This window comes from Lynx canadensis, chromosome B4 (genome assembly GCF_007474595.2).
Source record: "Lynx canadensis isolate LIC74 chromosome B4, mLynCan4.pri.v2, whole genome shotgun sequence".
Classification (NCBI taxonomy): Eukaryota; Metazoa; Chordata; class Mammalia; order Carnivora; family Felidae; genus Lynx; species Lynx canadensis.
In genome coordinates this window covers 82,020,704-82,048,208 of record NC_044309.1, presented here as the reverse complement: position 1 = coordinate 82,048,208, position 27,505 = coordinate 82,020,704, and the positions used below count along the sequence as shown (strand labels likewise).

The following is a 27,505-nucleotide window of genomic DNA, read 5'->3' as shown; positions in this document are numbered from 1 at the left end:
AACAGAAAAAAGTGCAGCGTGAAGGGGACAGAAAATAGTTAAGATTTAAGAATCAAGTTAATGTTCCTATCTTGGCTTTTCTTTGGATTTTTATAACCTAGGAGTTTCAGTGGCTGCATTCCCTGGCATAAAGGTATGGACACAGACTTTGGAGTTACACACTCCTGGGTTCAAATCTGGGTTTTGACATTTATTGGCTGATGAGTCTCGGACAAGTTATTTATTCTCTTCTGGGTTTTTATTTCTTCACTAGTAATGGTGGATCATTTATTTGTAGGTGGTTTCTACTATTAAATGAATACTTGGCACAGCGCTTGGCATTTATGAGATGCTCAGGAAGTGGTAGATCCTATTGTTTTAATCTCTCATGTTATTGTAACTTGTATCTCCCTAGGCATGTAATGTGTTTTGCATATAGTAGGTACTCTACAAATGTTTGATGAATCTCTACTTTGGACGGATAGGCAAGCTGGGCTTTCTCTATCCTGAAGGCACTCCTGGTAGGAAAATCTCCACTTCCCACTGTAGGTCGAAAAATCTGTTCTTCTGTGGGAACAACTTGAGCATTCTTATTTGGCTTCCTCTTAGTCTTAAACTTGTTCACCTTCAAAACGTTTAGTAGTTAGTACAATATACAGCAAGGAGGCCCCCCTTCCTCCCAGCAGAAAGTTACAGCAAAGGAAGTCTACAAAAACAACCAAGGGTGTTAAATTACTCATGTTTATTTATAACAGACCTTCAGCCAGTACAGTACAAAACTTACAGTAGTATATCTCCGTTACACAAATATTTACTTACAATATATTACATATACAAAATGCTTTGCAATAAGTCTCAAAAGCTAGTTTAACTCCCCTTGAGAAAGGAGAAAAACTCTTTAAAAAAGGGGGTTGGAGGAAACCAAAGGAAGAGGAGGAGGTGAAAGGGTAAGGTCCAAGGAGACACCAAGCATAGGCTACAAATGAAACCCTGGGAGAGAAAGAGAAGAGAGGTGGTATTGCACTTGCTTCTGTGTTTTATTTTTTTTTTCTTTTTGTTCTTCATAACTTCTGATTAAAAATATATATAATATATATATATTATGTACACAAAGAAAGAAGCTGCTGGAAGTATTACAAAATCCCATCCACAGCTTGGACACTGACACAAAAAAAACAAAGGTCTGGAAAAGTGTCTATTTAGAAATTTTTTGTGTGTGGTGTTGGTTTTGAATATCAGTATAAAAGGAAAACACCTCTTTTCTCCATGTGGGTTTCAATGTGGGTTTTTTTTTCTTTTTCTTTACTTTTTTTTTTTTTTTTTTTTTTATGCAAAAGGAGCTGGGAGAGAGCATGAGGATGTTTGAGGTTCCAGAGTTGGAAGGCTCTGGAAAGTAGGATTTTGTACCTAAGACCCTGGTTAAAGTGCAGTGATGGTCTGGAGAGAGACAGAGTGCCCTTCTCTCCCCTCCTTAGCACCTGGTCTTGCCCTTCCAGTCTCTGCTCTCATGGGCTCAGAGTATAGCCTCAGAGCATAGTCCTTCATGTTCCAGGAGGTTACAGGTGCCAGAGCTGACTGGGGGAGGGGATGGGGGCACCCTAAGGCTCTGATACCTCAGAAGGGACTAGTCCTTATGAGGTGTCACCAAGTACACAGCAGACGCAGAAGAGGTGGTGAGGGGTAAGTTTAACAGGAAGGGGCTCAATAACCAGAACAGTTGAGGAGAACCCTAGATATTAATCTCAGCTCTGCTGCCATCCTGAAGCAAGGAGCCAGTTCCCTAGGGTGCTGTTGAGAAGACTCTCCCCTTATCTAGAGACCACTCTCCTTCCAGTTAACTCCCCCATCCTCTGCCCTTGGCAGCATCTGTTTATTGCTACATTGGGAGGAACAATCAACCCACAATGCCCCTTCCTGACAATCTGGTTCTCTCAGGGAGACTACATAATGGGGGAGAAAAAGGAGGAAAAAGAGGAGAAGTTTTTCTAGGGTCTCCCTTCCCATAAGAGGGTAAGGTAGACTCTTCTTAGAGCCCTTTGGAGCCCCAATCCCAGGGTCTGTTCCTTAGCCAACCCTTCACCATCCCCCTAAATTATCCCTGATAGGGAGTGAGAAAAGTAGGAGGCAAAAGAGCCAATAAGGAAAGGACATATGGAAAGAAAGATGGAAGGGAAGAGAAAAGGAGAGAGAGAGAGGACCAAGCGTTACAACTTGTGAGGTGTTGTGTTTGGTTTTTACTTTCTTTTTTTTCTTTTTTTCTTTAAATATAGAAAAACAGCCTTTGGTTTGAATCTCAAGGAAGCAGAGAATGGGATAGCTGTGGCCTGGGGGCAGAAAACGCTTGTAGAAAGAGACCTCCACTTGCAGTAGAGCTATCTCCTCCTGCCCCCTTCTCACTAACTAGGTTACCCAAAAAGCCAGGGGGTCTCTGCTGTAGCCAGGAGGAGAGTGCCCCCTCCTGCCCTACATCTGGGAACTGAGTATAGAAGGGGGCAGTAAAGGATGACCCCCAGTTCAGTTGTGCCCATCCCATTCTTGCCGGGACAAGAATGGAATAAGGTGAGGGGCAAATGCCCTTCCTCATCCTGGGATAATTTTTTGGTTATACTGAAAATTAGAAGAGAGAAAAGAGACACCCTTTTCTCCCTGCCGCTGATCTTAAGAACAGGGCCCAGAAGCCTGGGAATGAGGGTGAATCTTGCAGGGGGTTGCGGGGAGAAGAAGAAGGCAGCATGACTGAGGGGTTGAGATGCCCCTTGTCATCAGGCAGCAACCCACTAGTTTCTCATAGGACAAGGACTGTAGGAGCCCCTGAGAGCCTAGGAAGGTCACTAGAGTGAAGAAGTTTAGAGGTGGAAGAGAAAGAGAAGAATTTTAAACCACCCCCTTCCCATGCCCTGGTTCCCAATTAGGCACCTGTGGCTCCCAACGTGTCAGAGACAGGATTGCAGACCTAGCCTTGGCCCCTGAGAATATAAAATTGGGGCACTCCAAGGAGAGAAAAACCACCACTGAGTAGACGAGGAGGTTGAAGAGAGTAGCTGTGTTAGGGGTTGTTTGAGGAGAGAAGAGATAGATCACATCCCAGAGGGAGATTCCCGAATGTGGGCTTTGGGGAACTCACGTTACTAGGGGAACATCAAGAGGACCCTCAGTCCCACAGTGCCTGGGGAGAATTTCTTCAGCCCCTCCTACTTCCAAATGAGGAAAGCTTCATTTTTTCAAGCATAGTGCAAGCTGCCTAAAGTGAGAGGGCACAAGAGGTATGGAGTACCAGGTTGGAGGGTCCCAGAGAGGAGATATAATGCCACAGAGCAAACGGAGGGCCAGAGGGAGCTATCAGCATCAAAACTGAAGAATCAGATAAAGCAAAAGGTGAGGAATTAACACAAGAAGCTCAGAACTCTTAGGACTAAGAGGAGCTTCCTACCCCTAGGGCTGTTAGAGAAAGCTGGATCAAAGAAAAAAAAAATGAGGTCTAAAGTGGAAAGGGACTGTGGGCAGGAGGGTGGGGGAAGTGGCAAGCGACTGATACAAGTTAAGAGAAAAAAGCAAAAGAAACATCCACAAATTGTATTAATAAATAACTCTGAATATGCTGGGATGAGAGGAGAAGAGGAAAAGGAGAAATGTAAGCAAAAAAGCCTGTTTCATCACAATGCTTAAATCAGTCAGGGTAGAGGAGAATAGGTGAAGAGGGGTCAGGGTCAAGTATGAAGTCAGGTAGCCAGTGGTGGGGGCTACCGAGCAAAACTCCTTGGGATGTAGTGGGGACAGAGCTAGACTCGTGTAGGCAGGGCAGTGGAGTGGCGGACTGAGGGGAGGGCAGCAGGTGGCTAGCCCACCTTGTGCTCCCCCCGGACAATGTGAGAAGAGAATTCGTACCGGTCCTGGCTGTGGTAACCACAGATGTTACACTCGAAAGGGTCTCTGAAGCCATGGCAGCCCATGTGGATGGTGAACATGACATGGTCCAGAAAAAGGATTCGGCAGTGCTCACACTTGAAGGCTTTCACGGGCTCACCACTCTCGCCCACCACCCGGAGCACTTCCTTGGAGGGGCCTGGGGTGCCCCGTAGTAACCCCTCCTGCGGCTTGGGGTCCTCTTTGGCGTAGGCAGGACTGGGCCGGCCCACCACAATGGTGGGAGGTGGCTGGGGTGGGGGACCCTGAGGGAGGGATACCACCCCCCCAACCCGATCTTCGTGGTTGCTCTCTGTATCTGTGGAGTCTTGGCAGCCATTGCTGGGGGATGCCCCAGGGTCGGTCAGGGGGCCTCGGGCCCGGTAGAGGAGGGGACCTCCATCGGCCAGGTCCTCGGGTCCCTCACCTGCTTCTCGGGACCCTGGAAGCTCCAGTCGGCCGGGGAGGGGCTGCATCTGGGTGTAGACAGAGCTGATGACGGGTGTGAGTTCTGAGATGCAATTGGTAGGTGGAAGGCGGAGGGGACGCAGATGCTCTGCCCCCACAAAGGCCAGAGAACCTCCAAAGCCAGGCTCCAGGCCATGATGTGCTACCAACTCCACATCCTTCTCATAGCCACCCGAGTTCACATCATAGGGGATGTCTGAGAGGCTGAAACGCATCTGCTTTTCACCTGTGGAGAAGAGGACCTCAGCAGAGCTGGGTTTGGAGAATTCCCAAGCTCCTCCAGGATTACTTCTTTGATTTCTTACCATGGGGATGGCTGTAATATTATTTACCACCCCTCATTTACTTCCCTCAAGGTCAGGTCCTCTTTGGGGCCACTCCCCAACTCCAGGCTATAATCTTAGGGAAGGACTCAGTCCCAGCCCACTGATCTTTAAAACTTCCTTCATTACTCTTTATAAAGCTAGAGAGTGAACAATCAAGGCCAGATGGGTGGACCCCACACTCACACCTCCTCCCTCTGACACTAAGAGTCATTCTCTCAGTTCCCACAGGCTGAAGTCCTTGCTATTCTCAAAGCCTGGAAGAACCTGAGCTCCCTGACCCCTTCCTCTTACAACTACCACAAGACCCCTCAACACTGACCCCTCTCCACCCTCCTGAGGTACCTTCTCCCTCTTCACTCCCCTCCTGTTCTCTGGGGATGTTTTCTGAGCACCAGAGACTACCAGACCACTTTTCCAAATCAAATCTCCAGACCTAGCTGGTCAAATGGCTACCAGAGCTCAGATTTAGATGAGCTGTGGCTTAAAGCTGATCTCTTCTCTCCAACAGGATTCTTACCTACGAACTTCTGGGGGGTGGAACGCTTGCGTTTGGTGAGGCTGTTGGCCAGCCGATCAATGAAGGTTGGCCGCTCAGAGGATGAGTGCAACATGGAGTCTGGCACCATCTCCAGGTCACGTATCTCATCACCTGGGGGGAAGGGGGTGGAGATAAGTAATAGCTGGATGGGGGTAGCATTAGCCCAGCAGCCTTTGCCTGGAGAAAATCAGCAGGTCGGTAGCCAAGGAAGGTCATACCCGATACCTGGAAAACTAGGTTCTGCTCACTCCCCGTCCATCCAGAGCTCATCCTAGCAACATTTCAAGTAACTTGAGGACAATTATGTACATGTGACCCTTGATTTTATACTTCCTTGTGTTTTCTCTCTCCCATTACACTGAGGACATAGATCAAATCCTCTCTGACCCCTGGATCTCCCTGCAGCACCTACCACAGGGCTTTGCACCGACTGGAGGGCTTGGCAGATTTACTGAGGTAACTGTCCTTTTTCCACAGATCGCATCCCTTTGTGAAGAGGGGGTAGATGCTGGAATCATCCTGGTCCTGCACTCCCTCTGACCCAGCCCTCAACTCCCCCACAGGCCTGCCTACAGCCCTACCTGCTTGGCCAGCCAGAGCTTGGGCTTCAGTGCTGAGACTCTGTAGGTAGTTGTGGCACCGCTCTTTGTGCTCCTCCAGGGTACTCTGCTGTTTGTAGCTCCGGCCGCAGTAGTTACACTTGTAGGGCTTGCCCACCGTGGGAGAGGAGACTGTGGAGGAGACGGGAGACGGATGGCATGAGTTACTTCTCCCTGTACCCTGGCTCTACAAAACCATCCAGGAGCAAAGGCTCATGGGCTTGAGGAGGAAGGGATGTCGCTCAGGTGAGTTCGGCTTGTCTTTCCTTCCCTGACTCCAGCTGCAAGCATGGATAGATAACCGAACTGTGGAGGAAAGGGCCAGTGCGCAGCTATGGGAGGACAGAGGGGAGCCAGGGCATATAGCTTTGGACTGCTGGTGGGCCTCACGATGGCCAAACTGCTGCTAAAAACGGAAGGGAGGACCCAGGGACTTTGTAGGGGATCGTCCCTGGCAGGCAGGCTGGCCCCACCCCAGGGTCTCAGATTCTGGGGCCCAGACTGTGGTTTAACCTTTCCATGTGGCAAGCGGGTGTAAGTGCTGTTTATCAGACAAGGGGATTTTTTGCTTATGAGTTATCTGCTTCGGTTTGAGGGAAATTGGTGACCTGGGGTGACAGAAATGAGAGCCCTTAGATCTGTCAATGGGGGGAGGGACAGTTCTCACTGACCTTTACTTATACTTTTACCTCCATCCTTAGCCTAGTTTTACTGCTTTTCTTCCTCTTTCTTCCTTCCTTCCTTCCTTCCTTCCTTCCTTCCTTCCTTCCTTCCTCCCTCCCTCCCTCCCTCCCTCCCTTTCCCCCCTCTTTCTTTCTTCCTCCCTTCCTCCCTCCCCCGCCGCCCTCCCTTTCCCCCTCTCTTTCTTTCTTCCTTCCTCCCTCCCTCCCTCCCTTCCTCTCTCCCTCTCTCTCTCTCCCTCTCTTTCTTTCTTCCTTTCTTTCAGATTTTATTTTTAAGTAATCTGGGGCTAGAACTTACAGCCCCAAGATCAAGAGTCACATGCTTCACCAGCTGAGCCAGCCAGGCGCCTCTACTGCTTATTTTTCTGTCCCTCTACACTGAGATACCAAGAGAGCCCCAGAACAACTATCACTGATAGAGAAATTCCAAGAAGAGAAAAAGAATAAAAGGACAGAGAGGAGAATAAAGGAGATGAGTAAAAGGAAGAGAAACAACAACTTTGAGGGCCTTTAAAATTTTTTTAAAAATAAAGAACAAGTTATAAAGATTTTTTCTGGGGTGTTTGGCTGGCTTAGTTGGGAGAGCATGCGACCCTTCATCTCAGTGTTGTGAGTTCAAGCCCCATGGTGACTGTACAGATTACTTAAAGAAAAAAAAGAAGATTTTGTTTCTACTGAAGAAGTCAGGAAAACTGAGATGGACACTTCATTTAAAGACAACTTTTGAGAGATGATATTTGTGACAGGAGAAGGAAAGTGAGAGAAACAAGGTACTGTATATTTTATTTTATGTATCTTGCTACTATTGAGCAGGAAGATAGGAGGTGTCTCCAGGAGGCTGGTAATACTAGCCGCGCGGCCCTTACACACTCACACACACACACACACACACACACCCATAAACTGGGCCTTGATTCAATCAGTCTAATGCCATTTTGACCTTGCTCTGTAAATCCTAGTATTTGGGAGATGAGGTGAATGCCATGGTCCCTGTCCACTCAAGACTTTGGGGGAAATGGTTTAACATCTGGGAGAGGAGCCCCTTTTTTCATTATAGTGTGAGTTATAACAGAAAGCATATCACAGAGATGGGACCCAGTGGTACACCTGTGTCTAATTCTGTCCCTAATAAGTCTCCTAAAGAACAACATCCAAAATTTACCCAGCTGGCCTCATTGCTATTGGTTCAAGAATTCTAGGGAGAAGCCATCCTTGTTCCAAACCAGCAGGGGGAGCCGCCCCTTTTCTGAGGAAAAGGAGTAGGATTCTTTGACACAGAACATTTATAGGGGTCCAGGAAGGCTGCAGGATAGCTCTGTGACCAGCAAATCTTTTTTTTTCTTCCTTTCTTTCTCCCCTAGAGTTTCAGTATCCTTGTCAGCAAAACAAGGATAATGCCATCTACCTTAGAATCGTTATGAGGATCACATGAAAAGACAAGCAAAATGCTTTGTGGATTATAGAGCCTGAATTAATGATGACCTTTCTCCCTGTTTCTCTACTCACCTCCAAGGTGAGAGAACCTAGAACACGGTAGGTGGCTGGGAAAAGGGTGATGAGGTGATTGCTCTGTCCCCTTACATCCTGGCCTGAGAGAGTTTGGGAAAAGAGAAAAATAGCAAGGAACATTTCCAAGGACAAATCCTACTAATTTTTTCCCTCTGCCCTTCTTCCAGCCTTTCCCCACTCTTGAGCTCCTCCTTCCTGCCAGCGTGACTCCCGGCCTCTTCACAAGGCCAAGTCAAAAACTTAAAATTTAGTAAGATGCTTCGAAAGTGCTATCTGTCCAGCTGATTCAGACAGATGTTGACTCAAACAGTCTTGGCTGGGGTAGGAAACCCGGGTAGTCTGGTTCGCTGGCACTGATCCAAACACTACCCTCTAGACACCCTCATGACTTCTTCTTGCCTCTGGGAAGGTGACAACCTCTTGGGATAGGGAACAGAGGTTTTTCCTAGGCTACCTTTCTCCCAGTTTGGAGGACCATGGCTATTTTCAGGAACCAGTAGGAAGTAAAGGAGAGGACAGACAGTGGTTGTCCGAGACGTCTGGTATTCTGGAGGGAGGTGATGATGGTGATGAGTGTGGGGCCTCGAGCACAGGGGAGTATGAGGAAGGGTTTTCCTGATGCTTAGAAGTATGTGTGTGTGGGGGGGTGACAAGGCACAGATGGTTCTGGCATTAGCACGAAACTTTAAAAAACAAAGGGCGAGTGACTGTTAAGAGCCAAGAAAATCACCCCTGCTCCTTTTGCTCCAAGTCACAGTGTGGCACATGTAAAATACCTCACCAAAGAGTCCCCCAAATTCCCCATGGGGCCCTGCTGCCCAGACGAGGGGTGAGAGAGGCAGGGCCCTATCTGCTCTGTGAGTGCTCTGCCCTCCTCAGAGACAGACATTGTAACTCCCCAAATGTCAGAGAGGTCACTGAGCTCTATTTTCTGGGTGTACTGAAGTCCCACTCTTCCTTCCCCCTAAATAGGTAACTGACCCGAGTGTGTGCGGAGGTGGCCAGTGAGAGCATCGCGCCGGCGGCAGGCGTAGTTACAGAAGGGACATTTGAAAGGCTTCTCCCCAGAGTGAAGTTTGATGTGGCGCAGCAGGTTCCCCTTCTGGGTGAAGGAGGCGCCACACTGGTTGCAGTGGAAAGGCCTTTCACCTGCAAGAGAAAGAACAGATCTCTGAGGACTGCATGTGAGGAATTTTGAAGGCTGAACCTCTTCTGTCACCCTCTGCCCCACCCTGCCTAACGGATGGTGCTCAGAACAATTACTGAGAGGCAGAGCTGTGGCACGCACAGGAAATTCCTGCTTTCTAAAGATTCCCTTGGGAAGAGCCTTACCCTGGGAAGGTGTGGATCAGGATGAATGGCAGGGCAAAGGGCACCAGGCCTGGAACTCTGGGCCAAAAGATCATTAACCCAAAACCGAGCCTTATAAGACCCACTCTGCCCCTGGAGCCCAAAGGCTGAGAAAGCTGAGAAGAGGCTTTTGTTTTCCTTTTCTTTGTTTGTGTATGTTTGTTTGTCTAAATCAACAGGGCCCAAACAGGGTCCTACCCCTGTTGGGCTGTAGGATTCATCCTGAGGCTACATCTACCTCTCCCTCACCTCCTGAGAAAAATACCAGCTTTTCTTTATAACAACAGCTGATGAGAGTGCCAAAGAAGTACAGTGTGGAGGGAATCCAAACGCCATCCCCCCTTTCTTTCATTGGCTAGAAAATGTGCTGGGAGAGACTCTTCCCTTTCTGAGGCTGTCCCACTGCATTGTGGGCCTCTGCCTTTCCAGCCTACCCTGGGAGCTCCTCCTCAACCCCCTGGCTTACTCACCCGTATGGCTGCGCTTATGCACCATGAGCACATTGGGTCCGATACAGACCATGCCGCAGACATCACATTTGAGCTTGCCATTGGGCAGCCGGATGCCCCCGGGGGAGTGAGGCTCTGGCCCACTTCCATCACAGTAGCCCAGGGGCTCTGACAACGAGTCTTCCACGATCACACTGTCGTCCTTTTCTAGGAGCCGCTCATCTGGCCCCAGCAGTCTGCTCGACTCCTCATCGCTGTACATCTCCACCTTGATGGAGTTGGCTGAAGGGTGGGATGGTGTTTAGGACAGAGACAGGCAAAGGGGGGAACCTGCCCGCAGACCAGAATGTCACTCCCAATGTCCAGAAGGCTTTCTCCCGGCCCTGAGACACGTGGGCTTTAAAAGTGGCCAATACCCTCGGTATCCTCGGTGGTGATATGGCACTCCTGCTGGGACCTGAAACAACCTTTTCCTTCTATCTCACCACCCAGGCAAATAGGCTTCAAGAGAAAGAAGTTGGGGTACATTGGATGTCTTCTGTCCCACTGGGGAGAGGAGGAGGCTAAGGAGAGCCTTTTTCTCCACTCTCTTGTCATAAAGAAAGACATCTGGCTTGGCCCTGGGCAGGAAGCCAGCAAGTAACAGTGGCGGGAAAATGGTCCTAGGAAGACCAAAGAGACGGCAGGCTAAAGAGAGAGCAAAACTGGAAGACAGACATGGCTCACATTATCCTCCCTCCCCATAAGAGTGAACCCCCTCTACTCCCCTCCATTAAAATCTGGAGAGGGGGATGAAGGAGGGAGGAGCCACTGAGGAGTAAGCTTTGGCTCTAGCTCTGACCTACATTCCTGGCTATTCCAACCATTTAGAGAATGTCACAGATCTAGGGCCAGCTAGAAGAGGCAGTAATGGGGACCCTGTCTGGGCAGGAGAATGGGGGTGGGGCTGGGTTGGTGGTGATGAGAAGATCCCTCTCATCTCTATTTCCTGACTGACTCTAGCTTGTGACCATTCCTATGTCCTTGCTTCTCCAACTCCAGGATTTCTCTTTGGAGACTTTAGCTTAATCCCACCCGTGCTTCTTTTAATTCTACCCTTGTCTGGCAGAGACCATTCACTCTCCTTCCAGAAGTCAGAAGGACCCTAGATGCTGAACTCCTTAGTGTTTTAGAGGCTGTATGCAGGAAACCAGAGGGAGGCAGCAATGGGGAAATGGCTGCCAGTGGAGGGTGAACTGAGGGCCAAACACAAACAGGGTGCCTAGTGCCAGGGCAGGGCAGGAGATTGCACTTACCACTGAGTGAGCGGCTGGGAGAAGAGTGCTGGCTGTTGGGGGTGCTCACCGAGGGCCCCACCGGGGCCCCAAGGAACTCCTTCTCCAGAGATGAGTCCCCGCTACCTTGGAGGAGAGAATAAGAGGACAGGTGAAGCTGCAGCCGGGCCTTTTACTGTCCATTGCCTCACCTTTTCAAAATTCTGTTATGCTTTGCAAACACTCATCTTGTAGCCATGTACAAGGCAGTGTTATACGTTCAGCACCATACCTTGTGATGAAGTTTTGGGGTGATGGTGGGGTGGTCCAGAGCTGACGGCCAAGAAAGAATTCTTGAAGACGTCTTTGGTGCAAAAAGGTGATTTTATGAAAGCACGGGGACAGGACCCGTGGGCAGGAAGAGCTGCACTGGGGTTGCTACGGGTAACTGATTATATACCCTCAGATTGGGAGGGGGTTAGGGACAGAGTAAGTCTCCAAGGAATTTTGGAAGCAAGCTTTCCAGGACTTCAAGGGGCCAGCTACTGTTAGGAAAATGCCATTTATTACCATTTAGTAAAATCTCAGTCATGAGACCCTTCAGATGTATATCAGAGGACCATAAGCTTGGGGTATGATTGCTAGCATATATCTTGGGGGAGTTGAGATAAAGGAAGTTTCCAAAGGAATTTTTATATGTTAAAGTAGACTTACAGGATCCTGGGGGTTGGGATAATGTTAAGCTAAGATTCTCTTTTGCCCATAGCAAAGTGTCATCATCGAGGCAGCTGAGCTCTAGAGGAAGGTCACTCTGCCTGTTTCAAGGACTTGTCAATGGGCTGTAGGCAGTAAGGGAATTTAATTTTTTATTTGCCTTTGTTTCCCACATCACCATGGTAAGCACTTAAGCCCCTTTCCTTTGTTCTTGGGTAGCCAGGAGTGTCTGAGGAATAGCACATATATTCCACCTGGGGTGGGGGGGAGTGGCCCAGGAGGCTAGCTTGTACTTTGTCCTCAGCTTAACTTATGCTCCCTCATCACCTTGTGCCCTTGTCAGCCTGGTGCCCACTGCTGACTTCTGCAAGCTCAGTAGCTGCATCTTGTTCACTCTACCTTTTTCTAGGCCTGAGGGGAAGAGCATCACTGCCTGACATCTACAAGAAGGAAGGCTGAGGCTGGGCAGGCCAGGGTGGAGAGGAAAATGGGGGCCTCAAAAGGGAGGTGGTTCAGGAGAGATGCTCTTCCCTATTGTTCCTCTCCGGAGACCCCAGCACCAGGTTTGGGATCTGTAGGAAGGGCAGCTGGAATTGTCCCTGAGTCTAATGATAATAAAAGTGATCATAATGGCAGCTGCTAACACTTATTGAGTGTTATTGAGTGCTTATTTTGTGCCAGGTATTGTTCTGTGCACTTTATGTGAACAACCCTGTTGAAGCAGGTGCCAATATTGTCTTAATTTTACAGATGAGAAAACTGAGGCACAAAAGAGGCTGTGTTACTTGTCCAAGGTGACATAGCTGGTAGTGGTGGAACCCGGATGGAACATAAACAGTAAGCACTCATGTCCTTAGCCACCCTCTACACAGCCAGTTGAGAGTCATTGTTTCAGCAGAGGAGAGTTGGGCCCATTAGATCTTCTCTTCTGAAATCAGTAAAAATTTGACTACTCTAGAAAGCCTCCAATCTGATATGATTCCAAATACCTAAATACTACTTGATGTTCCCTTGACAGTGACATAAGTTTATTCTCAATATATTCATTGTTAACTTGTTGATAAATTGCTTTGTAAAAATGAGTTTTGAGAGTTTGGTTATGTCTTTAAAAATTAGTTAACATATCTGAAGATATGAATCATGTCTTTAAAAAAAAAAAATCCCTCCTCCCCACAATCTTTTGCACAAATTTATAGGTAAAAAAATCCACAAAAACAAACAAACAAAAATAACATACAAGTAGGTAAACATACACAGAAACACAGACATATATCACACATGTAGATACACATAAAGAGAACATACCTACGGGGGTAAACACACCCATAGCCTTCTACATTATCTGCTAACATGAACATGCATGGATGCGTACACACAAGCCTAAATATGGAAGAGAGAGAGAGAGAGAGAGAGAGAGACAAACCCTAAAATTCATCCCTAAAGTCCACCTATTAGTACTTTACCCAATTTCCCAGCTATGTACATACTTACTTTCACAAAATAAAGATTCCATTATAAAATGGTTGGAGTCTTGGGCCTGAGGCAAGAAATCCGGAACACACCCTCCTGAGGGATCCCTCTCCAGCTTGGTCAGTGGGAAGAAAACAACCACTCAGGACTTTGGGACCATTTCCCATTCATATCCTCTTCTAAAAGTCCCATTTCCCCCATTCTATCCCATCAAAGCCTGAGGAAAATTTGTTCACTATCTATAGAAAATGCCTTATGGCATTTTCAGTTTTCCCAGCTGGGGCTCTTTAGATGAACCATGGTTATCTAGAAAAGTTGCCCAAGTCAGAACCACATGCATATCATCAAAGTGAGCATCTCAGGAGTTGTGGGTTGAGATGTGTAGACTCAGACCCAGTTTTACAATACGTCCTTTAACAGAGTGTAGGGTTTACTATGGTTAAAAGGGCTAAAAGGAGTGTCTCCTTGTTCCTTTTCAGACATTAGTGCTAACTTGCCCTAAATCACTTGATATTTGTAATGGGGGAAGAACTGAGCTCTGGGCCCTGGTACTGAGCCCTGGACCCTAAAACAATGAGTGAACTTGCTGGAAATCCATCTCTAGTCCCAGCCTACTGGGCTTGATATATGGGGAAAATATGCTTAAAGGAATATTTAGGGACATTAAGAGGAAAATATCCTTTGTCCCTTCCTTATTAAGGCCTGGGAACAGGAGGAAGAGTAGGTGCCTCCACAGTCACACCGTTAGTCTGAGTGGGTCTTAGATGCCATTGCCCTCCCTAGGATAAAGGTAAGAGGGAAAACAGGTTCAAGTCTACTTTTGTGGCACTAATACATAAAAATGAATCTGTTTTAGGGGTCAGAAAGTCTTTATGGGGACCCTGGGATTTTGAGTTCTAGCCGGAGGGTGAAGGGGACTAGAGTCAGATTTAGGAAGTTCAGCAGTTCCTCTGTCAGTCCCAGAAACCCCAGTGAGGGAACTTCAAATGCCTGGGACTCCCAAGAAACCCCAGACTGTCAAAGCCAAGAATTAAGGCCACTCTCAGGTCTCAGATAAATTTTCTTGGTCAAAGTCATCATAGATTGGCTGAACCCCCAGAGGGCAAAGCCAAATCATGAGGTTGACATCAGAGGAACAAGGAGGTGGGTATGGGGCAGAAAAACAGGAGGGAGAGAGAGGAAATGGGGCAAGGTCCCACCAGCTAAATGTGTTTCACATGCTGAAGGAGACAAGCCCTCCACTCCTGCTGCCCTTCCTCGATCCCTTCAAAGAGTGGTTGCCTCTAGGGAACAGCCATGAGGTCTAAGAACCTCCACACTTATCAGCAAGGAATCTTATCCTAACTGCTTTCCCTGTCTTGACCATGGGCTCCAGGGTGGCAGGATGCTAGCCTGCTAGCCTGCTAGCAGGGAACAGTGGGTACAGGAGCAAAGAAAGACGCCCATCCCCAGCTCTATTGTGGGGAAGAGGCTGAGGGCCCTCGGATCTCTCTCTTACCTAGATTCTATTACCCATTCCCACCCAGGCCTGTCTCGGCATTTCACCCAGGGCAGCTCTACATCTGTCCCCAAGGCCTAATCAAGATGTCACCACAATCTCCCACTGTCCAAGTCGCAGTCTTTGCTTAGCAACACCAAACACCCTTCCCATCCTCCGCAAGTGTAAGGAGGAACGCCCCCTCCCCCGCCACACACACACACACACACACACACACACAGCCCCCATCCTTTCCCTCTCCTCAGGCTTGGGAGTTGTTACTGAATTGGCTCCCTAGCCCCGGCACCCCCCTTCCCCCTCCACTAGCCACCTTCTGCCTGAACTTACATTATCCTTCCCTTGCCGGTGAGACCCTGGGGTGCGAACGCGGCCGCCGCCTTGGAAACGGCGAGGGAGTGCGGGTGGTGTGTGCATGTCTGCGTCTCGGTGGCAGGCAGGGGTGAGCCCAGCCACTCACCTTCCAGGAAGCGTGGATTCCTGGAAGTGAGGGGAACCGCCGTCATTTCGCAGGCAGCGGCACGGTGAGCAGGGGCCCACGGCTGCAGCCAACAAGAAGAGCTCAGCCCAGGGTGTATGTGTGTGAGTGTGTGTGTGTGTGTGTGTGTGAGAGAGAGAGAGAGAGAGAGAGAGAGAGGCAGAGGGAGAGAGGGAGAGAGAGGGAGAGAGGGAGAGAGGGAGAGAGGGAGAGAGGGAGAGAGAGGGAGAGAGGGAGAGAGAGGGAGAGAGGGAGAGAGGGAGAGAGAGAGCAAGCGAGAGCACGCTTGGATGTGCTTGGGGAGGGGGCTGGAGAGAATGTATATGTGTCTGGTGGGGGGGATGCTAGGCTACAGCATCCCTTTCCCAAGCCAGTAAAGGGGTGGGGGTGGGGGGTGTGCACAGGGAGGGGGAGGCAGATGCCGTTGCCCTCGTGCCCAGCAGACAAAGAGGAACTGCACAACAAATGCCTGAGAGAGGCAAGAGTGTGTGCAAGAGAGAGAGAGAGAGAGAGAGAGAGATGGATGGGCCCTCAGGGTGGGAGGGAGAAAGGGGGGCCCCCAGGGAAGGCCCAATCCTCTGCCAGCTGGGGAAGCCAAGGCCCCAGAGGTCATGGGGCCCAGGACATGGGGCAGCTTCAAGGCTCTCAGATCGTCAGAAAGCCCCTCCCCCACTAAACTCAGGCACTCAGATTCCCTCCTTTCCCTCCTCCTCCAGGAGGGAGGTTGCTCTTTAGATCTGGGGACTGACAGCCCCCTCCTTCCCAGCAGCGAGAAGGCCCAGCAGTCTGGTCTCAGGCTAGTGTTGCTCTGTGGCCCTGAGGCTTTTCAGATCCCAGGCAAAATCCTGGTATCTTCTCCCCACCTCCACTCCCCTCCCTCCTGTGCCCCTGGGGCCTGGGCGGCCGACAGCCCTGGATGAATCCGCCTTCTATCAAGACAAGGCCTCTGCTCCCTTCCCTTCCAGAGGAGCTGCTCACTGACGTGCTGACCTACTTTGGAGACTAGATTTTCTGATTCCAAGAATTTGGGGGTGGGAGGGGCTGTGAAACTTTGGGCTGCCTACCCCTGGATCCCTTTCGAAGGTTCCCTTAAACAGTTCACAGTCCCAGAAAACTTGTGAAAACACCGCTCAGTCAATTAATTGCATGAGCTGGGTTTGAGCAACTCAGTTTCCCCTGAAAGACAGGGAATGGAGGTGGCGAGAAAATCTGTGTGGTAAGTTAGTGGATCCCTTCTCTTCCCTCTCTCAATCAGGAGGGACTGACCTGCACCTTTAGAAAGAGACAAAGGGAGAGAAGATGCATTTTCTGAATAAGGATCTGTGAGGTGGGAAAATCTCTTTAAAGAACAGGAGAGATACTCCCTTCATCAAGTGGCCAGGTGAGGGAAGGCCACCTGGTATGAAGACAGAAGAGCTGTGATGACCTTGAAGGGCCAAAGTGTGCTTTAGGAGGGGTCTACACAGCAGCCTTTCCCACTGCTTGCATACTGGCCCAGGAGAGATGGGTCATTTAGAGACTCTCTGATGCCCCTCAAATGGACTGTCTCAGCCATACCCATTCCTGAGGGGGCTACTTTTCAGAACTAATGTTAGCCTTGGCTTTCCCTTTTCCTTCTCTTTAAGGTGGCTGCTGGCACCTAGAATTCTCGAAACACAGATGAGGGGTTTCTGGCCTCTACTTCCATTCAAAAACTATGCTGTGCAGAGGCTTCTCTTGTCTAGGAAATGTCAACCCGCTGAAAGCGGGGAAAATTTGGTTTCATAGCACAGTGAAGCAACCACCCTAGGGGCTTTCCTCTAATATCCAGCATTCTCCAGAGACAGAGCTCCATGGGATATTTCCCCAGCCACATTCTCAGTTTCTCATTTACCTACATTAGGGCAGGGACTGGTTTTTATCTGAGTGTTCCCCAGCAATAAAACAGCGTCCTGAGTGTGGTTGTTGCTCAGTAGTGGTTTTCTGAGTAGGCCTAACTGAGCAGGAGATAGAAGGACTGGGTGGTTCCTCAGAAGGGCCATGATTTTAGTTCCAACAAAATCTCTTTCAATTAAATCAGTCCACTTGATCCCTGTCACTGTGTCCAGCGCGTGGCAGGTATCGAATGCCTTAATCCATTCCAACTCCTTCCCCCTTAAATAAGAAAGGGGTCAGAGTCAGTGTCTTACCTTATGTTACCCACGTGCTGCCAATGACTCTTATATGTGTGTCTGACCCACCTAGCTATCATCTTTGAATGTACCCATAATTCCATTGGTCCCACTTCAGGGTATAAAAAATAAAATGCTATGGGTCATTTCTACAATGGTGCTTGGATTTCTGATGTGCATACTCATCATGTCAAAACCCAAATCTGGCTCCCCTTATCTCTTATAATCATTCCCTGCCCTGACATTCTAATGATCCAAAAAAGGAGTCCTTGCGTCTTAGAGACAAACTCTGTCTTAGGCCCTTTTCTGTGCCTTCAGAGAGGGGGCCAGAAAAATTCCGCATTTTTTTTTCACCTTGTTGTTAAACTCTGAGAGGACCCTGATTACTCTCATATCTCTAAAAGCCGTTTGTAGTATAAGCAGTGATCTCTTCCGCCTCAGTAAGAGTATTTGGCAGGTATGAAAAGCCATAGCATGTTATGACCATGACAATGGACTGGGGGAAATGAGAAGTGGGCTCTATATCGCTCCTTCAAAGGCTCTTCGTTGTTGGCCCACTGGCTGAATTCAGCCCATAGATAAGTTTGGCTTGCTCCATGGAACATTTTTTTAAAATATTGAGTCATTATTCTAAAATGGAGACATTTCACATAAAATATGGATTTCTGAATTCTGTTGAAAAATTGGAAGTTTTGGTCACACCGGATACACATTCTGGCATGGCAGTGACTGGTGGACACCGAGAAGCAGTTGCTCCTTGAGGTAGGACATGTGTTCTCTGTCCATGACAGTCCCCACATTCTCTTCGGCTCATTATCCCAACCCAGTTCACTCATTTACATACCCAACTGGCTCCTGCAGGCCTTTGAGGTTTGAAACGCTGCTCCACTGTCTACCTGGCTGGGATAGAATATCCTGTTTGGCTGGTGACCTCAGAGAACAGGAGAAGGAATCACATCTTCCTTCAATCTCTTTACTTTTAAATCATTCCTCTCTATTAGTCTCCAATCGTATTCCCCTCCTATTCCCGTCCCCTACCCTTATCCTCCAAGAAGTCTGGGAAGAGAATCACTATTTAGGGAATGTAAAATAACCAAAATAGATGCACACTACCAAGCAAACCAAGCATGAGTGGCAGCTCTGTGACGACTGGGGCACTCAGAGGTCCTGTGCTAGGCTGAAGGCTCTCCACTCTGCTCCACAGGCGAGTGTCTGCTCCCAGCCCCTTACAAACAGAATGCACAAGAGGGCATACCAGACATATAGGAGCGGCCATTGCAGTCTTCTATATCCATCTTAGAGTCTGCTGAAAGAGAAAATAGCTGCTATCAGAAGCCAGATCTGGGAAGGGAGGAGGTTTCTAACATTCTGGAATTAGCAAGTGTGCTCTGGCCCTATCCTAAAGATGAAAAACCTCATACTTTGTCCTGATGAGAAAGACAATGTACCCTGACTTACAGACCCCAGGGTCTTGTCCAACCCACAACTTCTACAGGCTTCCCCAGCCTCCGAAGTGGAAACAGTGTCTTACTCCAGAGTGGTCTTGGTTGTGTTGTTTTGAGAGTAGACCCCTCCTCCTGTAGGTGGAGCTGATGCTGTGGGAAAGGAGACAGGTTACAGCCCAGCTTTCTGGAGGCACAGAAACCAGCTCCATAGAAGCTCTGTACCTTAAGGATGAGGTAGTAATAAAAGGAAGAAACAGGATTCTGTCTCAGGGGATTCTTTTTGTTGGGGGGGGGGGGTATGTGGGGGAGGGTGGAGGACAGGAAGGTAAATATGGAGGAGAGCAGCCCACCTCAGGTTCAGTGGAGTCCACTACTGAAGGTATAATAAACAAATTAAATCTTCAAGTGGCTTCTCCCCATATTCTTGTCACTTACGTTGCTATGTTTTATTTATTTATTTATTTATTTATTTATTTATTTATTTATTTAGGGTGGGAACCCTGAATTTAAAATGCAGGTTAGTCTATTTGACAGAAGCAAGCAGTAATTGGCAGTAGAGTATTAAACAAATCAAGAACTGAGAACAATTAAAAGTGATAATTTGTTGCAATGAATTCTCTCTTTAGGAGCCTGTGGGAGGAAGAAAAAAAAAATCTCTTTGGTAGAAATTTACATACCTCCAAAATTGATTTCACCAGTCACCTAATGAAAAATAAATACTCCAGGGGCAGATTTGAGGGCACAAGAGTGGGGAAAGGAAACAGTTGGAGCTGCCACCAGGATTCCTGTCTCTTTGAAGGATCTCTCTGAGGTGGATGGATGAAAATTTGGTTTGCTTGTAATACTATACTGTTAGAGACAAGGATTGGGGACTCTGGAGGATGCACAGGGGAACAGTATCTATTACCCTGTCTTCCCCTTCCCCCAGGTCACTCTTGTGCCGAGAGACATCATACTCTTCTGAAAAGTCTCAAGACAAAGCCTGAAACATGGGCTTTCCTTCACTTCACAAAGCAGCTCTGCCTTAGATTTCATCAGAGAGTCCTAGTCTCACCCAGGAAACCTGGGTGTGGAAGAAAAATTTATCTAAATTTATTTTCAGTTCTTTTCTTCACATCCTCCCTGAGATGGTCTCAGCTTTGGGATCAGACTGCTAGACCAAGCCACAATAATAAGTGGTTCCTTGAAGGTTCCCTTAGGGGTAATGATTAGAAGAGCCCAAGTCCACAGTGGTTAGCAAACTCATACCCCCTGGAACTAGCCATAGAACTGTGGTGGTCAGAGATTCAAAGAATGAGGAAGGGCGGTCTGGTACTCATGGGGCCCCTCTCATTTCTGAATCATTAGCTCCATAATTGCCTTTTAGGATTTTTCAAAACTACTGCAGAGCTAAGATGCCACATGTGACTTCCCTACACATACGCACTCATGCACACAAACAGGAGAAGCAAGAATGGGCAAGATTTCCTCCATTTTCTGCTCGGAGAAACTGAGGCTCAGAGCAGTGACGTTACTTGTCTCTGGGCTCATGGTGAGACTGGAACAAAACAAAACAAAAGAAAAGAACACAGGTCTCCTGAGCTGTGCTCTTCCCATTAAACCATCTTGTTTCTTTTATTCAAAAAAAATTTTTTTAATGTTTATTTTTGAGAGAGAGAGCACAAGCAGGGGAAGGGCAGAGAGAGGGAGACACAGAATCTGAAGCAGGCTCCAGGCTCTGAGCTGTCAGCACAGAGCCCAACCCAGGGCTCGAACCCACAAACTGTGAGATCATGACCTGAGCCAAAGTCTGCCCCTTAACCGACCGAGCCACCCAGGTGCCCCACTGTCTTGTTTCTTTTGGAAAGTCAGAATACTCAAGGCCTTCATGGATCTTCTTGCTTTCCCCTGGTTCTAACATCAATTAAGGCATCTTTTCCTTTGGTATGACCTCCGTGGGAGTGGGGTCTGTTACTTAAAAAGGAGGAAAAGTAGAGCAGGCTCTACAGGGAGAAATATATTAATGTAATGTGTGTGTGAGAGAGAGAGACAGAGAGAACACGAAGGAACCAGGGGCTAGATAAGCACTAGGTAGGCAAAACAGTTGGAGCATAGCATTCAGCTAGCACTGGCTCAGGAAGTACATCTCATTCTTGGACACCTGCTCAAATGGTCCCAAAACAATTTCCAGAAGGGTCTGAAGGAGTTGTTTTCTGAGTTGGACTTTGTTCCTAGCAGTAAACTGAGCTCTTCTGCTTCTTAATTGCTCTTAACAGGTGCTCCATGACACATCTTGGGCAAAATCAGCATTTGGCTGCCTCTAACAGGTCTACATGCCAAGTTGGTAACCCTGGAAGTGAGAGGGGATAGAGATTCTGCTGTTCCCAATCTTGGTGCTCTGAGAGCCAGAAGCAAATCAGTAGATGTACTTCACTGTTTGTTCAAGTCTCCAGGCAGCACATCCCTCCCAACCTTCCCACTCCCCGCCCCTCAAAGCACCTCCTCCCCTGCCTGGCCAGGCAGGCAGATCTTAGTGTCTCCTTAGAGGAACTGGGTCAAATTAGGCACTGCCAATTGGAGACATACCGCAGGGGGAGGAGGCATAAAAAGAGAGAAGTTAGTTACACAAGACAGGTTTGGCTCAAAGATCTTGGAAAGAAACCGGCTTTATAGCAACATAGGCATCATTCAGTGATGGAGGTAGGCACATATGTACTGTAAATTCAGTTCAGTGAGCTGAAGACAAAGCAACTAGAAATAGCTAGTCTCCTAATTCAAAAGGAAGCGTCTCTGTGAGGGAGGAAAGGTTGGTCATTGTAACCTCCGGAGACAAAGGTTTTCTTCCCTGTTCTTTTGAATCCACTTGGCACTATAACAAGAGTCCTCCATGGCCCTGGCTTTCTCCCATCAACACAGTATCACATTTGAACAGGAATGGGAAGGAATGGACATTCCTTTTAGACAGAAGATTTCCCACCACACTTCCAGACAAGCACCAGGTCATGACCAATCCAAAGTCTGACTTCCAGGGGCAGGTCAGGCATCAGCTACCACCCCCAGCTTCTCATCTCCACAAAAACATCCCCACGGCTTTCACTATTGGGTGACAAAAATGTCAGAAAGTCAAGTTTTCTGTATGTGGTAGCTCTGAAAGCCTGAAATAAGATGGATATCACAAGTATTTAAAGCTCTTCAAATCCTTCAAAGAATCCTGTTTGATCCAGTGACACTCCAAAATTGGAATTTAAAATATACTCCATGTGGTCTAGTGTGTAGAAAAGTAGCGAGGAGGATATTGTTGGGAAAGAAAGTGGAGGTGGAGAGAGTGGCAAGGATTTGTGCCATCCTTTTGGTTATTGTTCTGAAACTGCAGCCGAGAGTAGCAATCTTTTCTCTGGTCTCTCTTAGGACCTGGGACCTGAAGTGTAGCCCGGTGATTATTAGCAAGACAGAACTTTTCACCTGCCTGGGAGTGAGCAGTTCAGGTACTGCAAGTAAACCAAACCCACAGCATCATCCTCTCCTGTCTGTACCTCCATGAACTGAATGAAAGCGACACAAAAACATGTTGGAGTCACATAGCTGCTTCTGTGGTCTATCGGGGCTTTGCATAACTGGGGACAGGAAAAAAGTAAATGGTTGAGGGAAGAGATGGAATAAGGCATTGTCTGCAGCCTGACTACGTGCCCCTTTCCAGGAAACAGGCCTTGACATTGAGCAATCTGCAGCTCTGAAATGATCTTTGGGTCAACCTAGTACTCTCTGAAGGAAACCCACCAACCTTTTCTCAGCTCATGTGTCTGTCTTTATAGCAGAAAGGTCTGACTCATTTTTTTCACCAGGCTGTAGATGATGACCTTCTGTCTACATATAAGACAGACGAAGACAGCTCAGCTTCATTATCCAAGTGCTTGGGGAGCAGTGCTGAGGGGATGAATTCCCAGGTAATCCTAGGAATGACCAGTCTCTAAAAAAAGAAGGGGTATGAGCTGGAAACACAACGTCTGGGGAGTGGGAAAATATCACCTCATTGTCTCCTTTTAGATCTCAGAAGGATGAATATTTTCTCTTGTTCTTTGCGCTTCCCTGTCCTCCCCATGTAGACTGCAGAAGAGAGAGAAGGCTAAGGTTTATAGATGGGAGGAGAAACAATCATACCCCTCCCATGTCTCATTTTAAGACTTAAGAAACTATGGAGGGGCTAAACTAAACAGGTCAATCACTAGGTGATGCACACGAGCTGATACTCTCTGGGTTTGTGGTATATCCTGAAGTATTTGAGCCCTGTGTTTATAGAAAGGCCCCACAAAGTCACTGCTATTCAACTGTATGTTTGGGTAAAGGTGAGAAAAGTAGGCCAGCAGTGTTCGATTTGAGTTTCTTAATAATTAGTTTTGAAGCCAAAGATGCCCCTAACAAAGTTAGCTTAAGTGAAGTTTGAAATTACGTGGAAGGTTCAGTGAACTATCCTGACTGGTATAGAGTAGCAAAAAGGGGGAAGAGATGGGAACAATTGCCTTTGGTGGCAGTCCTGACCAGTAGTCTCTAATGCATGCTGATCAAAAGGGCTCACTGTTGTTTGGGCGGGACAGATATTTTCAGGCTCCTCTGCTAACAAAGAATCTTGCCCTGACAAGTAAGCCTCTCTTCTTGTGGAGGGCCTAGGGCAGGAATGTTGTAGGACCTGGGGAATCTTGCAGCTAGAATTGAGTTGAGAGATGATCTCCAATCTCTTGTTTTTTAACAGAAGAAGAAACTAAGCTGAGTCACCTATCTGGTTAGTGACAGAATTAAGACCAAATAGAACCCAGGTTATCAGTCTGGTAACCAGTCTTTCTACTACAGCCCAAAGTTAAATTTTGCCACAGTGGGAAGGTTTGGGACCACCCATGCTTACCTTCTTTCTCGGATGTTGAAATGAAAAATTTGGGGGTCTGCATCTTGTGGCTTAAATCCTTAAACTAGAAACACTGGTTTATGGATGAAAGAAAAAATAATCCTCTCCCTCCCATGTCTCTTTTTAGAGATTATGAGCCTGAGGGAAATGCCAACCTAGGCCCTTACTAGGTCTCTTTAAGGTAGAAACAGAGCTCCTTGGCTCAAGGATTACACCAGCATATGTATTCCAGTAGAGTCTACAAGGTTGATGCCACTCCCACTGGTGGGGTAGGAGGGGACAGGCCATTCATATCAGCACTATCCTTTCTTACATGCTTTCGTCAGATAAACCTTGAAATTATCTCCGTTTCCAATACAGAATCTACAACTCTTCTGAGAAGGAGGCAAATCAAACAGCTGGGAATTCAGAGCCTTCTTTAGGCAGGGTCATGACACCAACAAAGAAAGGGAGTCCCTCTGCCTGTAGCATTGTCTACACTCACAGAGCTCCACATTCTTATTTGTTCTTGTAGAGTAAAATGAGCCCAGAAATACCTGCCCTACAATAATTTGTCTTCATTTTTCCTTGGTTATTTTGTGTGTATGTTGAAGGAAAAAAGATGGCCAGTTTGGGAGAAAATAATTTCTTTGTGGATGTTAGTAGGAGGTAAAAGGTGGGATAATGTTCCTCCCACACTGGGAAGTACAAGCTACAGATTTAAACTAGGAGAAAATAAAGAAGAAATGTTCAGTTGCATTTTCACTGGAAAAAAGTCAGGACTTCTTTCTGAGCCAAGTCCCAAAACATGCTTTGCCCTTAACCTACTAAGAGGAAGGGGATTGCCCAGAAGCTACAACTGAACTACCTGCACTCAGTGGGCAACAAAGACATTATATTCTGTGCTTGAGACATCAGCATCTATTGACGAGGGCAAGATATAATTCTGACCCTGCCAAATTGAGGGCAGCTCCCACCACCTGGGACCCACCCTAGAAGCTCCAGTGAGATCTATCCTGCTTCCCAATGGCTACACTATTTTCTTATTTTATTTTTAAAAATTTTCTCCTTTTAAGACTTTGTTTTTATCTCATGAGCCACTCTTCTGACTATTCTCATGATCCAGGGAGCTGTCTGGATTCTCTGGCTTTCGGGTGTTCAGGCAAGGCTGAAGTTCCCTACACCACAAAGCAATATTAACTGAACTACTGACAGACCAATGAGGAGATACTTCTACCAAACAAGAAGCTACAATTTCAACGATTGTTTGATTTGGACTTGTCCTGGTCTTGTCCTCAGAATCACAGTTATCTTAGGCGGAATTATTAGGTAGTCAGACACCTGTTTTTAATGCTTCCTAAGAATATCAACATGTACCTTCACACAGATAAAGTGAACAAATAGCAGTAAGGGGAAACAGCAGGCCTCAATGTTTTTTTTATTATACATTTTTTAAATGTTTATTTATTTTTGAGAGAGAGAGAGAGCATGAGCAGGGGAGAGCAGAGAGAGAGAGAGAGAGAGAGAGAGAGAGAGAGACAGAGAGAGAGACAGAGAATCCAAAGCAGGCTCCAAGCTGTCAGCACAGAGCCTGATTCGGGGGTCAAACCCACAAACTGTGAGATCATGACCTGAGCCCAAGTGGGACAATTAACCAACTGAGCCACCCAGGTGCCCTGGCCTCAAATGGTCTTCTGCTTGGCCTTGATGATGGAAGGCCTAGCGTTGATATGTGAGTGAGTCAGAAACTTTCTAAGCTCACCACTGATGCTTTAAGGGTTCAGGCGGGGTAGACTGGGAAACAGGTGGGGCTATGAAACATGTCAGTGGGGGATCTGTAAGAGTCACAACAGTTGGCAGTTTTGCTTATGAGAGAAAGGACTGAAATGAAAGAAGGTATGCAAAATTTGACACAATATAGTTGGTAATGCATCAAATCTTCCTGGAAGCAGAGTTAGTAAATTCTTGACCCTGAAGAAAGAAATGGGGCACTTTATTTCCTAAATATCTTATACCTAAAGATCTGTGTTCCATTAAAACCCAACTCATGACAGGACTCCAACTGGTCCTCATGACAGGACCAGTCACGATTAAAAAAATTTAAAAAGCGGGGCACCTGGATGGTTCAGTTGGTTCAGCAGGGGACTTTGGCTCAGGTCATGATCTTGTGGTTCATGAGTTCGAGCCCTGCATTGGGTTCTCTGTTGTCAGCACAGAGCCTGACTGAGATCCTCTGTCTTCCTCTCTCTCTCAAAAATAAAATAAACATTAAAAATTTGAAAAAATTAAAAAGTAGAGAAGTCAAATGAAAATTTCAAAAGTGAGAATCTACAACTCTAGCAGACAAGGGGGAAGAAAATAACTGGGGATGGGTTGTGCGAAGAGGTACACGGAGGCCTATTTCAGTTTACAACTGCTTCCCAAAGTCTGTCTCTCCTTAGAGTCCTCAGACCCACGGCTTCCTCTGTTACATTTCTTTCTTAGGACTCATATGCAGTGAATCTCTTCCTTCCCAGCCCTGCTTCTCAGGTTCCCTATACGTCTCACCCTACATGGTACCTTAGACCGCACTTTCCACTTGCACTCTAAGTTTCTTCTCTACTGTTTCTCTCATTCTGCTCATTGCCTCCCAGATCTTCCCACCGAGGCCTATGTCCTTCTCTCTAACCTTCTCGACAAACCGCCCCCCCCCAGTCCTCTCGCTTTCTTGCCCAGGTACCCTCTCTGCTTCTCCTTTCTCACCCTCTTCTGTTCTACCCCAGCGGTATCCCACCAAGGAGCCTCGCGTACCCAGCTCCTGGCTGTCTTGACCCGTCTCCCGCCTTTTTAGGACCCTTTGGCTCTCCGTTACCTTCCCCTCAACCTTGGAGCCTTGAGCCTAACTCCCCCACTAGCTGGGCCAGCTCCCTCCCCTCGGGCCACAGCCCAGGCGGCCACCCTCTTCCCGCCAGCCCCCAGTCCGGGTCTCCCCTTGCTTCACGCCCAAGCCCCTCAGGCCCCGCCCCCGGCGACCGAGGCCCCGCCCCCAGCGCTTCGCCCAAGCCCCGCCCCTCACTCACCTGAAGCAGCTCCGCGCGCGCGCAAGCTGGGGGGGGTGAGGGAGAGGGGACGGTGTTGGGGAAGAGGGGGGCGGGGCGGCGGGGGTCCCCCACTCTGGCCCGGGCGGCCCAGTGCGGGGGGAGTGGGGTCACTGAGGCGGCGGCAATCGGGCCGGACCCGGGACCCGGGCACTCAGCGGCGGCGGCGGCTCCATCTCCATCAGCGGCTTCACCTGAGGAGGGACCGGCCCCCCCCCAGCAACCCCCCCCACCACAGCCGTCCCCCCTCCCCCGAACAACTTCCGGTCCCACTACCAGGCGACAGGCGGCGTGGCCGAACACCGAGCGCCCCCAAGCCAGGGAGACTGCTGGGGAAAGGAAAAAGAGCTAGGGGAGAGTAGCCGAGCGCCGAAAGCTTCAAGTCGGAAAGGAGGGGTCGCTTGCGGAGGGTAACTCGATGACTGCCCCTGCATCTGCGTTTGATTTGTAAGCTAGGCGCACTTTGGATGCCCCCACCTGCCGTGGCATATCTGCCCCTAGTGCCAAGTTTTGCCCTGCCTCTGCTAAGGCAATATTGATTTTAGCCTCTTAGAATTCTTTGCTTTTCCTGCCAAGTGTTTAGAAATGGGGAGGGGCGGGAGGAGCTTAACAATGCCATTTAAAAAAAATCTCTCTTGAGGGTATTCTTAGGTGAGTCACCTAAGCAACGCTACAGATACTGGCGGACCTCGGAGAAGGAAGCCCCACTTTTTGACTTCCCTACTTCCCTTTTCCCTCCCCCCCCCACCTTGTTTGGGATTATC

General features: G+C 48.1%; 1 protein-coding gene and 1 long non-coding RNA gene across 4 annotated transcripts; one reads left to right on the top strand and one right to left on the bottom strand.

Annotated features, from left to right (window-relative positions):
* Positions 1-702: 702 nt before the first annotated feature.
* Positions 703-26,989, bottom strand: IKZF4 (IKAROS family zinc finger 4). Of its 3 annotated transcripts, none has more exons than XM_030322877.1 (8): positions 26,724-26,989; positions 18,620-18,670; positions 11,100-11,204; positions 9,826-10,086; positions 8,987-9,154; positions 5,796-5,945; positions 5,194-5,325; positions 703-4,576 (listed from the first exon to the last, which is right to left on the bottom strand). In XM_030322877.1, the coding sequence occupies exons 2-8, from the start codon at positions 18,657-18,659 to the stop codon at positions 3,816-3,818; spliced, it is 1,617 nt and encodes a 538-aa protein (XP_030178737.1). In that variant the 5' UTR covers positions 18,660-18,670; positions 26,724-26,989; the 3' UTR covers positions 703-3,815. The 3 variants fall into 3 exon arrangements, with proteins under 3 accessions (XP_030178737.1, XP_030178738.1, XP_032449882.1); XM_030322878.1 differs by having other exon boundaries at positions 18,620-18,667; XM_032593991.1 differs by lacking the exons at positions 18,620-18,670; positions 26,724-26,989 and adding exons at positions 13,263-13,356; positions 15,067-15,188.
* On the top strand, positions 6,793-9,062 carry LOC115519121. Its single transcript, XR_003970403.1, has 3 exons — positions 6,793-7,266; positions 7,858-8,009; positions 8,978-9,062. It is a non-coding gene; the product is annotated as an uncharacterized LOC115519121 (long non-coding RNA).
* Positions 26,990-27,505: the final 516 nt, after the last annotated feature.